This window comes from Coloeus monedula (assembly GCF_965178545.1).
Source record: "Coloeus monedula genome assembly, chromosome: Z".
Classification (NCBI taxonomy): Eukaryota; Metazoa; Chordata; class Aves; order Passeriformes; family Corvidae; genus Coloeus; species Coloeus monedula.
This window is the reverse complement of record NC_138822.1, coordinates 64,006,169-64,022,257: the sequence shown is the minus strand read 5'-3', so window position 1 is coordinate 64,022,257 and position 16,089 is coordinate 64,006,169. Positions and strand designations below refer to the sequence as shown.

At 33.8% G+C, this 16,089-nt stretch overlaps 1 protein-coding gene across 1 annotated transcript in view; it reads right to left on the bottom strand.

Moving 5' to 3' along the window:
• ADAMTS6 (ADAM metallopeptidase with thrombospondin type 1 motif 6) overlaps nucleotides 1-16,089 on the bottom strand; it is a gene marked incomplete at both ends in the record, with an annotated part of 140,337 nt that overhangs the window by 46,061 nt on the left and 78,187 nt on the right. The window contains 2 exons of the mRNA XM_082302160.1: nucleotides 4,099-4,206; nucleotides 14,111-14,252. Of these exons, the coding sequence (XP_082158286.1) occupies nucleotides 4,099-4,206; nucleotides 14,111-14,252 (250 nt within the window). The remainder of the gene's footprint in view (nucleotides 1-4,098; nucleotides 4,207-14,110; nucleotides 14,253-16,089) is intronic.

Sequence of the window (16,089 nt, the reverse complement as noted above, 5' to 3'; positions counted from 1 at the left end):
CATATGGAGCTTCTCTTAAATCTAGACTATTCCTGAATGTCTGCATAACGCAATTCATGCCTTATAGTGAGTGAACTCACGTTTTTAGCTACGATAGATATATCCATACAGTGCAGTGTTTTGCAATGCCTCTAATGGCACAATTATGGGAGCTAGAGGAGTGCATAAAAGCATGTGGCTTTCTTCTCTTTACAGTGATAAGTGATAAAAATTGTATTGACTAAATACAAAAATCTCCTTGTTACAGTCTATTAGAGATGCCACGCTAGTACATGAACAGATATGTAATGCTAAAGTCAAAAGCTTAAAATTAAAATACTTCTAAGACTAAAAATGTAAGCTATTAATTTAATTAAAATTACATTATATACATTACAAACATCAAGATCCAACCCAAGAAACACAAGATTCTCAGATTTAAAGTTAAACCCATAATATCACAGATATGAAACTGAGTATGTAAACCATCTACTAATCCATAGTATTAGAACTACAGAGACAATAGGCAGGTGCAATTTACCCGCTTTATTTTTCCAAAGCTGTATAAAATTCCTATAGTGTATAATTTCCACTGTCATGCAAATATTATCTTCCACATTCCCACATTGCCCTGTAAAACCTTTTTAAATGCTCAGTTTTCTCTTCTACTGAACTTATATCTAAGCATTTAATGCTCACCTCCATGCCTCTTAATTTTCTAGTGAAAATTTATCTTTCACTAGAAGCCAGTGATGCATAGAATCTTTGTCAGAGTAATTACAAATGACAAAAATCTTCATTATTTCTAATAGGACCGCAGAAATATGCATCCTCCACGAATGACAGCAACCTCATCTGCTATAATGAGGTTAGGACTATTGAGTAATCACCATATGAAGAAAGAAGAGGAGGTGACAGCTATTTTAAAAGTTCCTCACGGGAGGTTTAGATCTGAAATACTAATTCTTCTCTAACACTGAAAGAATAGTTTTCCATTATATCAACAGAAAGATTACAGTGATGCATTCAAATACATATAAAATATGCAAATCCTCTGTGAATAATGTAAGCACACTGAAATTTTTCCTAAAGTAGTGACTAACGAAAATAAAATATGATACAGTGGCACATTTGAGATCACTTTTATGAGTATTAGCTGCTTTACAGAATTAACATTTACAACAGTATGATTTTACAAAAATCCCACAGCAAGTACTCTAATATTGAGGAAAATTGGTATTTTGTATGAGGAAGAAAAATATTAGTGTCAATTTGAATTTTAACTACTAATTTTCAATCATCAGTTCTATAATTATTTTTCAAGAAAGTTTAATGTTCGACAATAACTTGCATTTATCTTATGTTAATGTCCAATGATAAGTTAAATCATCCCACAATGTAGCTATGTAAACTATCCTTTCAGCACCCTGTGTTTTCATTTTTTGCATGTTTGCCCCTCATTTACATGCCTAGCATGGATGTAATCTATGATCTACAAAAAAGAGTTTCTTTTTTAATTACTTTAAATTAAAACATGACATAAGCATTCCTATCAGTTTTGTCTTAACTGTTTTATATGCACCATTTCTTCATCACTGTATTTTTAAAAATCTATCAGTTAATTTATCTTCACAAACACATCTCCGGGAATACCAGAGATAAACTTCATGCATATTTAAAATTATTATTACAGATTAGGAAAAGTGTATCTGTTTTAACCCAGCTGATAAGTAAAACCCTTCACCAAAACATGGACATTTTAAAGCTTCAAAACAGAACAGACATAACAGTTCCATCAGCAGCAAGAAACCACTCTATTCTCTCTCCCTGCATGCAGAAAACAGCTGAGTAACTCTTATGGAAAATGCTCTAAAAACCTTCGGGTGTAAGCAGATATAAACCATGGAAAATTTCAACCCAAAGGGTTAAAAGCTTGGAAGGTTTATAAAAGCAACTGAAATAAGGTTTTATAATAGAAGGTTAGGCTATTTTAATTGTAGGAATCCCTACACATTCTGCCAATAAGATATTAATGTATATTGCATGAAATTATGCTTTGAGTTTTTCGTTACACATAATTTACATAAGTAAATATCTAAATATGATTAAATACTCTGAGATCTTGTTAGGTATTTAGAGCTGGAAATGTCATTTATTATATATTTGGCCAGAGTCCATCAAAATAGGGCTTAACTTGGTTGTGGCCTTTAGGCATGACTGCAGTACAAATGTAGCAATAATAATAATAATAATAATAATAATAATAGTAACAATAATAATAATAACAATAAGAAGGTGATACAGCACTATAGCCTGTTTATTTCACCTTAGTCTTTGGGAAAGGGAATTACATATTTGGAAAGAGGTCATGATTTCTGGTTTATTGCTACCAGGAACTATTAATTCACAGGAACCTTTGTGGATACAGTTTATAGACACGATTCTCTGCTGTTAACAGCATCTTTGGTTAACAGGTTTATCTTTATAAAATGGCATGGATTCTCTCATTTCCCTGTAAAATCTAACAATGGAACAAGATACCGATGGCTGGAAAAGGATGTTTGGTAGAGAGGAAACTGATTAAAACCTCTTGACAAGGGGACAGATCAACATTGTCTAAAAGGGCCTCAATTTGTAGTCTCATGGTTTAAAAAACATAAATTGAGGTAAATTACTCTTTGTCATCAAAAGGAGGGATGGTTCCAAAATAAACCTAGACAGTTGATTTAAGAGCAGGGCTTCTAACATTTTCTATTACTCTAATATAAGGTAACATTTTTGGTACAATGTGAAGGTCTCTATTTTTACTGGCTAACTCTAATCACTCAATTTCTTTAAAATGACCGGTTCAATAAATTCTTTAACATGGCTTACCACTATTTCCAAATCCAGCATGGAAAAGCCATCAAAACGACACCAGGTCATGGGCCCTGAATGAAGCTGTCAACACACATTAATAAACTGTGACAGCTGCCCAAAAGCTTTCATTCTAGCTGTTTAAACATCAGATTGCAAGTCAAAATGCACTGTTACCTTTGTTGAAACCAGCTCAGCTAGCATGACAAAAGTCAGAGTAAGAATATAGGTCAGTGGTCATTGTTCAAAAAAAAAGCCAATCTGGATCACTGAATCTCATTAACAAATGCAGCCCCTCTCAGAGAGACACTGGAAATGGTTTAATATAACAAGCTGTCTTCGCTTCATATAAACCTGCATAAAATATATTATCTTGAAAAAAGGTATGTAGAATGCATTTTCTTCTCCCTAGTACATATCTTTTAAATCAATTAAAATATTTTTCTCTCCTCTTTAAGACCTACATAGACTTTACCTTGTAACTGAGAAACAGGCTTCTAACATTCTTGTCTGAAACTACTGATGTACAGAGATTGTTTTAAAATCAAAATTCTCATATTCAGGCAGATATTGTAGTGCTAAGTTTATTTGTTGCAACACTGACTTTCTGTACTTTTCTGTTAGGTGGAAGAGTTTATCTGACTGCACATCAAAATCCATAAAGCTAAACAGTTATGCAACCATAACTGAATAATGCAAGAATAATTCAAAGTCAAAATAGAAAAGTCACTGGGAAATACAGGCTTTTATTAAACCCTTTTATGGAGTCAACATTTTTTCTATACATTTGTATGATTTGGCTTATATCTGAAAAAATAAAATTCTTTTCCCTTCTAACAAAATGACATAGTTAAGGCTCTCGATTTATGTTGCACATTTTCAAAGTCCATGGCAGACCTAAAGCTCTAACAATCCTTTATGGAAGAGCAGTGTAAAATCTAATAAAGGCTAAACTAGAAGAGTCTTTACAAAAAAATTACTCAGAAATATACAGAAGAAATAGAATATGTTTCGGGGTTGTTTTTTGATTCAGGCTATAGAGTTTTATAGAGAGGATAAATATTTTATTAAATTACACATATAAAATAAATGTGAAAAAATTTTGTAGGACACTTTCCATTAGGAGGCACATGTATTCTGAAAAACTAAGTTTTTGTTTGAACTGTTATAATTGCTGTGAAATACTTTAATTTTCTAGTTCTTTCTTCTCGTAGTATCTGAACAATAAATTGCTTCTTCAAACAATAAGTTGTGTGTACTCACCCCCTTTTCAATGCTCCCTGTTTGGCAAAGAGTACCTTCTGCTGCTGGAATGCTGTTGGTAACACAGCGGTTACTTTTGCTGAGGCACCAGAGCTCTCTACACACTTCCTAGGAAAGAAGGCAGAAGCAAGTTGATCAGAATAAAAGTCTAAAATGTCTTCCAGTCTTCATACACACACATATACACAACTTTGTTTTGAACAATTAAGACATGGTCTGGAGAGAGAAATCTGAAGAAGGCTAGTTTGAAGCCACTATATTTTGCCTAAGAATATTTTGCTAAATAAAACATTCTGGAAGCATCAAAAGTAGACAATAATGTGGTATTCACACCTGCCATGCAAGCAATGTTTTATAATTGCTTTTTTCTTGATTTGTGCTACGACTGGGCTTAGTATATTTTAGTGTAATAGAAGAAGTCTTTGGATGAGCTGTAGTGTCTCCATTAAGGTTGTTATCTGCCTCAAAATTACCTGCCAAAAAGGATACCAATAATTTTGAGACATGAAACAGCAACAATTACTTTTCTTTCCTTTATGTAAAAAGAAAGTTTTTGAGCTCAGACTACCTGCACCCCTCTTCTGCAACATTTGCTAAAGCAGTGCATGTGTAGTTAGAACCAACTAACCTAGGTACTAAAATACTTCCTTAAGGATTTTTAGTTTTGCAGCTGCTCTTTCATAAATGTTTTAGCCTATCCTATTTCCCTGTGTTGTCAGTGTTAAACTAACTGAGATTTTCAAAATATCTTTTTGTTCCTACCATATTTTCTCATTTGGTTTTGCCCATTTACTAATTTAAATTAAGCCAGTTCTACTGACATTGGAGATATATTGTTAAAACTAGCTAAAGGTTGAAATTCATAATGTGGATATGATCTAAAATTGGGTGAACAACAGAAATCTTTACAGTTGCTTCAGTTGCTCTTGGATTCAGCTGTGTATGCACAAAAGAATCAGGAGAGGTTTGCTTTTACAGTAAATTACTTACACAATAATCTTTGCTGTATTACTTTGGGATCGGTGCAAGAGTTCACAACTTCCTTATACGTATTTTATATTTTTAAATACTTTAAAAATTTGGAATAGAACAAGATCTTTAAAATGATCTTATGATAATCCTTACTGTTTCATTTTATTTAACTGCTGCTTAAAATAATACCCTACAAAAAATCCTTGTATAGATTCTACAGTGACACTTGAAAGAAAAAGGAAAAGGAAAAGACAGTGTGAATAAACTAAAGTTATTGTCCACTCCCCTCCAGGTTCTTTGCTTCTTTGAGGTAATGAATAACTATCTGGCACCTATACACACTGTATCATGTGTTCTGTACACATCAACAGGAATAACTGCTACGTTTTACCCTGCGACTCACATTTCTTGCATTGTACTACACATGCAAATTGATTTATTTATACATTACTCACTAGCAGCTGCAGCAACAGTTCAACAGTAGAATATTTCCTTGAAAAAATCAAAATTATTTACAAAGTTCAAAATCAGCTGGTGCCATTCTTGCAGGATTGTTAATACAGCGTATTTAGTTTGATGACTGGCAGAAGCAAGGTATCTTCTTTATAATCCATAAAAAAAAAACCTGTAAGAATAGTCTAAAATTATATGGACTGAAAGCTGATGTTTCCTGGAGTTTCCATCCAATTTTTGACAATTATGCCTAAGCTAATTCATCCTATTTAGTGTCTGGCTCTATGAAAACCTAAATTAAATTATTAAGCCTCTTTTAGGAGAAATACTGCCACCTGTAAAAGTCTACCTGTAACCAAGGCAGAACTTTTCAAATTAGTTTCTTTTTTCAATAAAGAAATGCAAGGAGTATAAATATTTACTTAACTTAAAGCTCTGAACAAAATTTTTTGCCACCCAGCTGAAAAATCTTAAAATTAAGATACACATAAATATATTCATTAAAGTAAAACAACAAAGAAGTAACAGAAGATACATCACAAAGCTTCTTGAAAAATATAACTAGATTACAAATTTCACAGCCACTAAGGTGCTAAAATTCAACACAACATCAATTTCACATCTAAATCAACCATGAATCCAAACTTCAATACCGTATGGATTTCAAAGTGAAAACCTGAAATGGATTCTTTTCAGACACAGTATGAGGTCCTCCTGTCAGAATCCTGCCTTATTTGCTTTAGCCTTTAATTTACTTCCTCTTTTTGCTGAACAAAATTGGTGTAATTTACTTGTTCATGCTTCATGTGTGGTTTACATTGTCAAATAGTAATTAAAAGTGTCAGACTGTGACAATTCTACTTGTGACCTTCTATTTACTTTAGATCTGATCAAGTTCAAGTGTCTAAATTAACAGCTGTTCTGACTTTGTGGAGTTTGCTTCAATGCTCTGAAAACCAAAACATTCAATTGCATTAAGGAACAAAAGATTTCAAACATTCTGATATGGACAAAAGCAAAAAATTAGGTCTGGATAGCAGTCTGGAGTTTTAAAACATCTGTGTTTCAGGATGATTTGAATCCAGAATTCTGTTTTTTGATCAAGAGTTTATATGCAGAATTCCACTTCCAATACGCCTAAACAAGTACACCTTCTATATATTATCATGTAAGTGGAAGTAATAATTAACATGTCTTTGCCAGCCTAACATATCTACAAATGAGAGCATTTGAGAACTTCCTTTCAATAGGATTCTTTCTGTATGTTCAGGCTTCGCTGGTGCATTAGACTCTTCTAAATTCACTGATCTAATACCAGCTTGACATTTTAATTCCGAACAGATAACCATCACAACAGTGTGAATTAATGAATACAGCACTCCAAAACTATTTTAGTCATTCATCCGTTTGCAGGAAGGCTCCAAGCATGTCAACTCACCTCCCTACTTTACAAAATAAGAAAAATATTTATTCCTAAATTGTTTTGAGAAGCACTATATTAAAACTAGATGTTATTACTGACATAGTCTGAGAGTCCTTTTTCAGACCATAATTTCAGCAGGAATTTACCTCAGTAAATCCCTAAAGACAAAATGACAGTGGTGTAAAATTACTATGGGCTTTATCATGCTATTAATGTTGGAGCAAATGCCTCTACTTAAATCAGAAAGGAGTTCTGCTTGAGACAGATATACAATATCCTAAAATCAACAGAATATTTCCTCAAAGAAAAACTATTCATAGCACCAAAGATTCACAAAAATAACCCAATGTATCAATTTGTAGACGTAATTTATATTAAACCCAAGAAATGAAAGGGTTTTTGTAATATCTTTCAAATACAGCCAAACTTATTTAAGATATTGTTTATTTTTCCCTGCTGTACTGCATTTAAAAGAAAACATAGAGTCTGCAGTATATTCTTTATCACCCTGTACATGAAATGAAAAATAACATTGACAGTCATTTGAAAACAAATGAGATACCTAAAAAGAAGAAAAATCCATCTGTGCTGTTATTCCATTAAATGAAAATTGAATTATACCAGGTACTCTTATGGCTATGTCGTCTTTATTTTCAACTGACCTTGGAAAACAAAGAAGTTCTGACCTGCTCTCCACAGGTCAACCCCACAGTCCCTATAGCTGCTACTAGGATAGTCATTGACTGGAGCTACTTCCTTACTACCCCCAATATCTGCAACATCTCTAATCAATAGTTTTTAATAAGCCAGCCTTAAAAACATATGAGAAACTGCCCTGAAAAAGTCAGGCCAAAAATCACTAATATGAAGTATACTGCTTTTTCTTCACACACTCACACATACAAGCATGCACACTCACCCACCCACACCCACCCTCAACAGGTGACCCTTTTAGGGCAGTCTTTTCTTCCATGGAGAAGGATGAAGCTAATATCTCTTTTGCCAATATTATATATTTTGAATAATTTAATGAAACTAAGAGAAAGAAGCATAATCTGAAAATTAATAAATGACCTCAATGTCAGTCTCCAAACGTCTGGATTTAGCATCTACTAATTTGTAAAGCAAACAAGGGAAAAGTTTTAAAAATCCTGGAAACATAAACTGAAGCTGAGGCCTTTCACAAGATCAAGACAAGATAGATAACAACCTGTAACGGTGTATCTTAGGGCTCCATGACTTCAGTTTGGAATTCGGATGCTTGTATTTGCAGTAAATTAAACAAAGCTGAACCCATCTAGAGAAAAAAACACAGCAAATGAAATTACCTTCTTTTTGCCTAAGTATTATAAATGATGGAGCCTCTTTCTGTTGCATCATGCAGATTTACATATAGGCATTTCAAATTATGTAACATCTAAGCATCCTGTATCATAATCATCATAAATTGTTACAATACAGCACAATGAAAACTCAGTAATATGAACAGAGATCAAATTACTGTGCTGTTCTTGTTTTCAAAACTAATGAAAGCTTCCAACAAATGTTAGCAGTTCAGCCCATAAAATTTAAAAAAAAGTAAGATGGGAAATACATTCACAAAGCATATTAAATTGTGATAATTTGGGAGGTTCACCTTTTGTTCATAAAATTTTAAAATCTTACTTAGGTTTGTCTGTTACTTCAGCATGTTTAATTTATAATATGCTGCACCTCTTGATGAGCATTGCTAAAATACAGCATAAAAATAATTAGCTAGAGTTGCAATTCAGACCTGAAAATCATCAACAGAGTATTTTCAGCCTCATTGCTGAAATGCAGCTGACAACTCGACTAAAACTAGAAGACCCTAATCAGTAAGTGAACTCCAGAAGGTTCAAGGTTTTGTTCAGATAAGCACCCAAAAGTTACCATTTTAGTGCTTCACTACCAAAAGCTCACTGAGGGGTGCAGCATGTTATGAATCACAACATGCCAAAAGAATGTGAAAAAGAATACAAAACTTAAGTCACACCTTCGTATTATGCTACCAACATTCTTTCCTAAATATTGGGTGCTTATGTTGGGAAAACTGGGAAACTACAGGAACCCTACAAAGTCAATCACCTCCCAGTACCATCTTCCCTTTCAAACTCACACAACCTATTCATATTTGTTCAAATAACATTCTGGGATCTGGAATCTCATTACTGCTTCTACAATCATCTAATGCACTCCTCCTGTTCTGGTCACCAACTTCTCCTTGCACTTTTTAAACAGCATTCATAAGGTGCAGGCACATTGGTGTTGACATCTGTGTCTCTATGAGAGAGAAAGAGAAAAACAAAGACAGAAAAGAAGGAAAAGAGAAGGAGGTTTGGAGACCAGATAGTCCTAAGGAAGAAAAAAAGAGGACTGCGGGAACTTGTTCAAAAAAGGATGCAAAAAGTACTTTAGGTTCCAGAAAGAGGAAAATTTCTGGGACTTCCCTTGGCTATATACATCATAAACTCAGAAAAAAGAGAGAACAAAATTCATTTAATTACAACACAATCCTATATGTCCTCATACAAGAAAAGTTTGAAACTTTTAATATGTAACACTGAAGGCCTGCACAATAGTGATGAGAGTTCTTTCAACTGACTAGCCAGACCTTGGGAAGCAAACAAAAAAAAAAAAAAAGGGAAGGTTGATAAAAAATGACAGAGTATGATACCAGGATCTTCAATTCCTTTCTTTCCTTACACATGCTTTTAACAACACTTCATGAACAATGCAATGTAAATCCATCTACTGAAACTACTTACTCTCAGCTAACAAACAAGAAGTATAAAGCGACTTAGTTATGGTATGATATATGAAGTTGTGGTCAAAAAAGATAAGTTATCAGATATTATGTCCAAATTCAACTAAATGCATGATGCTAGGCATAGTATCAATGGTGAGAGAACAAAAGGAAACCAGTAGCTTTGGTGCAAATATACACCAGTGGCATCTCTGCCTTTCCTTGTGAAAAATCACCAGCTCCGAGAATCTGCTTCTATCTTCCTATAAAACCCCTACACCAATCTTAATACTACTGCTCGTTATTTAACTGGAGTAAACCACATCAGTATTTAATGAGAAAAGTGACAGTTTAATTCACAAACATTTGTATGACCTGATTACAAGGGTCAATTGCAATTCAGGCTTTTTGCTCTAGTGGTAATATTGCAGAGCTATAGGTGTATAGTGATGTGTTTACTCTGCTGGATTTGGAAGTCAGCTGACCAACTCTGGTGGAAAAGCATAAAATGCAAAAAAATATACCAAATAATTACAAGCTACTATCTCTGAAACCCTGCTGCTAGCAGCCAGCAGCTTCGCAGATCGTAAAATACAACACAGCAATACCAACCATATGCATAAAGTGTTAACTACTTTTAAAATATCTGAGGTTTTAGTCCTAAAAATGTAGGGAACAGCTCTAAAGCAATGCATTATTTTGAACTACAAAATCAGTAAGTTACAGTCCGGCATTTTCCAGGTATTATTTAAAGTCATAAGGTAGAGAAATTGAAAGTCAAGAGTGGAATTCTTTCCTGAGTTAACCCAGAGACAGCCAACAGCCAACTGTTACTAGGCAGATGCTCAAAGGATATCAGAAGTCAATGAAGAAGTTCCCCTTACAATCACCTAAACCAAAAGACTAAAGGAGGTTCTGAACTACCAGTGGAGCTAACACACAGAGCAGAGAACTGAGACACATCTGACAATCAGCAGAAGAAAATCCACACTGCATCATCCTAGGAGACGTAGGATATCCAGCAGTTACATAACTGAAGAGGAACTAGCACTGTTTCTAACAACCTCTAAGTCTTCCACTGCAGTGAATCCAGTAAGATACCTGAAAGCATGTAGTGCCTTTAGGAAAAAGCTATGCATCAGTATGAAATGGCACAATTTCCACCATTAGAATTTGGCTCACCAGAAGTCATAAATTTAACATTCTAAGGAGTGTGAAAATATACCCTAAAACTGAAATATTTTAAATAGCTTGAGACATTGCTTTTCACTTCTTTATTCAAAATACCCATTTCTTCACCTAAATTCTGTTAAATTGTCCCTGCATCAGAAGGGATACAGTATAGTATATAGACTAGCATAGTATAGTATAAAGAACAATGCACATGTAACACTAAAGGATCACTGTCTACTTGCTAAAATATAGCTTTATTTTTTCAGCTCAAACAGCTAAGGCATCACTTTGAATTCGTCTCACTTAATGTGCTTAACAACACAGAGAAATCTGACCAATAGCTGCAATGCTTTTGCTAGAAGAGTTCTGTCCAAATGTAACTGTTTAACCAGGAGTAGCCCTTAAAATAGCACCAAAACTACTGAAGAGCTCCTTTTTATGCCAAATTGTCCCCATTTCAGTAAACAAACACACACAAAAGCAGAAACTTGCAGTCCCTTTTTGTAATTGAGTTCTGATGCTTTAATTGGTCAAACACCTCTCCACGTATTTAACTTCAAGTTCCTAAGTAAGAACAGCTCCAACTTTAACTGTGAAAAATTCATTGCAGAATTAGGACATTACCTATGATCTAAAGCAACAAAGAGTTTAACTAAAGATCCAGAGGGAGTGGATGAGAAAATAAGGCAGAAAAGGCAAGAAACACAGATTAACATTAAAGCTACATGGTTGAAAGAGGTAATTTTTCTAAAGGTTAGAAGATTATGGCAAAATTCCTAAGCAGAAAAAATGTGAAGATTTTCCAAGTTACTTGAAAAACATCAATTATATCAACAGGTACATCACAGCCCATAAGAGACTTGAAGAGTTTTTGCCTTTGATTTGAGAGTTCAACTGTTTCTCTTGTCATGGCTTGCCACTAAAAACCAGTAAAGAACATGAGCAAGTGAAAAAAGCAAGCAATTTTCTCTGAAATTTGGAATTTATTTTCTTTTGGGTCACTAACCGCCCTGTTGGAAAACCTGCTCTACACCCTTTTTTACTAGACACTTTAAATAAGAAGGGCTAAAATAAATGCTTGAAAGGAGCTAGTATATGAACCACATTCACTGTTAATTAGGTATTTTTTCTATATTTTTCCACCATAGTTACACATGTGTCTGTTAGAAAAAGATCCATGAACTATTAATGGCATCTTCATGTGAATAATACATTGAAAAGAAATATCCAAAGCACTGTTTACTTTTGATAATAACAGAGTTGAGCATTCAATTTAGCTCATCCTGGAATTTAGATCTAGTTTCATTATTCAGTCCCAAGATCCTTTCTTATGTAAATAAATCCTTTTTAGGGAGGTATTTTTCATCTGCACCACCATCTCCCAAACTCTGCTTCTTCAAAATTATCACTTCAAATCTCCAAGATAATAATCACCATGGTCCCATTTGCAGAGCATTATGGCCATGGCAGATATTTTAAAATGTAGATACTATTTTAAATGCATATTATTTCCTAGAATGGATATTGCCAGACTTCTACAATAACTTATTTATTAGTATATGCAGTTTGAATCCTATGACCAAAAATAGGGTGGTTATTTTCTGAGACACTCGAAAGTTATGTTCACACTGATGGCACACTGATGGAACACAATACTCTATCAATTCAGAGGTGTGGTAATGAAGCTTCCCTTCATGAAGACACTGTCTCAATTAAGTGTCAACATCTTTTCTGTAACTCTAAGGGAATCCAAAAAAAAAAGTTTTTTAAGAAAAAAGGAAGCAGAAGGCAAAAAGCAAAGATAACCTACACATCTTCATTACTTCCAATTATTTCTGGTTTAGAAACTGGGTTAAGAAAGAAAATGTTCTGTGCAGCAGGATCATCATAACAATGGTTACATAGTTTAACAGTGTTTAAAAAAACCTACATATATGTGGAAAAGCCAGGTTTTGCACATTATGAACTTTCCAGTTTAATTTAAAACGCAATATGTCTCCAAAGACTGTGCTATAAGTCATAGATTAAATACCTGCAGATTTCCCTAGTCTGAAAATAAAAGATTGTGGTGAAAATTTGTAAGAAAAGAAGAAAATTTAAAAAAGGTATGACTTAGATGAAGAGACAGGAAATAGGGCCATTAAAGAACAGTGATGGGAAGTGAGAACTTAAAGAGGAACAATAAAGGCCAAAAGAGGCTTGATGAGGAATCAGAAGACCCAGAGGTAGTCAGCAAGCTACATAGCTCTTAGATCTTTCCAAAATGCAAGCTGACAAAGAGGCATCCCAAGAATAATACTGTATTTATCACCCCAGAGATATTAAAAATGGAATTTCTTTGTATTATTTCATTATTTTATCTGAATAATCTAAAAATTTTAAATTACTAAAACTATTTACTTTTAAACCATAAGATATGTTCTTAATGTTTACTTAGTCTGGTCTCAGCTGATTATTACATAAGAAGCATAGCAGAATGTGTCCTTTAACTACATACTTTTGACTGGAAGATTTTAAGTAAACATTTGTAACACAATGACCTACACGTGAAGGTTTTTATTTCTACTGTAAATTTATTTACTTTAATTATTGCACACTGGTACTTTCAGCCAAATCTCTGCTAGTACTTTGCTACTCATTATTCTACTCAGCTATCTAGCTTCATGTTCGTCTGTTCCCATAACCATAATTCATCTTTCAAAAAAGATATCTGAATAATGTGAGATGCAACAGACTCAATGTCAGGGGAAAAACAAACAAACAAACAAACAAGAAAATAAAATCAGATCTGATAAATCAAGACAAGTAAAAAAGTAAGTTCAAACTGTAGCTTTATACTCAAAGGTTAAAGCCAACACAACAGACTTTATGTTTCAAGATTAATACAACATAAACCTGATCTCAACTAACTGAAATCAGGGAAAATGCTCTATTACACTTTACAAGAATCAGGATCGAGTGTTCTGGGCTCTTTTTTCCCCTACAGTTAAGGAACAGCTTACCTGGCTCATCGTTACCCACATTTTAGTGTACAGCACATACAAATGGCTCAAGCAAAAGATGCAGCATAAGGATTAAAATGAACCCTTTGCTTACAAATGCTGGCACCGGATATGCTATTGGCAATCTAGTAACCCACTACTACAACTAACTAAAGATTTATGTTCTAAAGGAATATATACAAATGACTAAGCAGAACACTCAGCATAAGGATTAAGACTTCTTACCCCATATTTACATTGGCGGGATGTTGCTCCATACTGGAAGCGACACTGTTCATCAGCATCATACACCTGACCTGGGGCCACAGCTGGATAAAGAAAGTCACGCTTGGGAGGCTCATTATCAAGGCAAGTACCACGGCCCGAACTGTTCAACATAAAGGACCAAATCAATTAGGAATTCTACTGACTGTAAATCACAGTAATGATATTACGTATCTAGTTCTTACTTTTAACAGTGCTGGGTGTGAAACAAATATGATTGCAATAAACAGACAGTAAGAAGGTACACCCATATTAACAAGAGAAAATATTTAGAGGGAATTAAGAAATTAAAATAATTTTTCATCATTACTATTTTTAAAAAGTGCTTATTTTAGATTGTGAAAGAATTTCATGAATTATCCTTTTTTAAAAGTGTGATGATTTCTGAGCCACACAAGACTGATTTTCATTTTTGGTTTAGGATTCCTGTTTGTTTTCACTGAAGAACAGCTACATTTGGTAATAAAATGAAAAATAAACAAATTAAGCAAATGCAAGAAATTCAGTTTACAATTTGCAATGACTCTTCTGATCCTTCAAACAGCTAAGTATAATCTTATAGATATGAGCAGCTCAATTGGTTTATGTAAAAATAAAACACATTTGAGTTTCAACATGACAAAATATTTATAGGATCAGGACCTTAATATGCAAGCTTTCCTTTCATTTGAGTGAAGAAAATGGTTACAGAGGTAAAAATTCTGCAGGAACTTCAAATTTACCTATACTAGGGTGAGTGAAAAAATTTACATGGGTCCAAGATCTTCTTTATTGTATTAATATTTAGTCTTTAAAATTTCATGTTAGAGCCAAAAGAATCATTTTTGAAAACGTCAATATTTTCATCTTTTTATATTCACTGTTTTGTTCAGTGGTTGATGGCTTTTTTCCAAAATATGCCCATATTTAACCACAATATTCTAGTGTAGTGGAATAAATAACAAAGAAAGCCAAAAGCAGACAGAGTTCTGTTTAGAAACTTTGTACTTTGCTAAATATAATTATTCAGTTTTATTGGGTCAGTGTGCACAAAAGAGGACAGATGCTTTTTTATTTTCATTTCACATGTGAATAAGTGAGGATTTTCAAAGAATTCTTATGCCAACACTTAAATTTTTTTTCCGACATTCCTACCAATTTTGCCAGCACTTATGTTCTGTTTTTTTCCAAATCTTTTCCATGTACCTTGCCAAAGGAACATAATTTCAGAAGTGAATGTTCTACACTGTTTTTTGGAGATCTCCAATTTTCTAAACTTTTCATCTCCATATAAAAAAAGAGCAAAAAGCCTCCTCTAACTACGCATTTTATGTTCTCATTTTAATCCTATTTTGATCAAGTCTTCAAAATACTACAAAAGGTCCTTTGGAAAAACGAAGAAACAAACATCTGCCAACCAGTTGAAGAAGGTGGCAAATAGCAACTAACACAAGAAGCAGGTAAATACTGGAAAAAATACGGTATTCAGTGACAAATTCCAAGGAATTTGGTGTGATTCACCTGCATGCATGCATACACACCACACCCATGCATTCCCTCAGCCAAAATCTACTTTTAAAATACCAACTGTGTGGTTCTGGCATAAAAAAATAGTGCACTTTCCCCTTTAACCCATGTAATTATTGCAAGTATATATATTTTCTAGTAGCAGAAGTTGGGAAAATATCCTTCAATCTCTCCAAATATTTCAGTGTTGTATTTTGCGTGTATGAGGAGATAATTCCAGTATTAAAGAAACGCACATACAAGCTGATTTTTCTGCAATGTCTGGACTAAACTGCAGATAGAATCTTTGATTAAACAAGCAGTGAGAAGTTTAGGATTTGGCATCGGCTTGAGCTAGGATTGCCGTATGATGGGAACATTTTCATAGATTCCAATATTGCAGAGTTTACTTGACAACTGTAAACTGTGATCTTGTAAACAGATGGCCAAGGGCA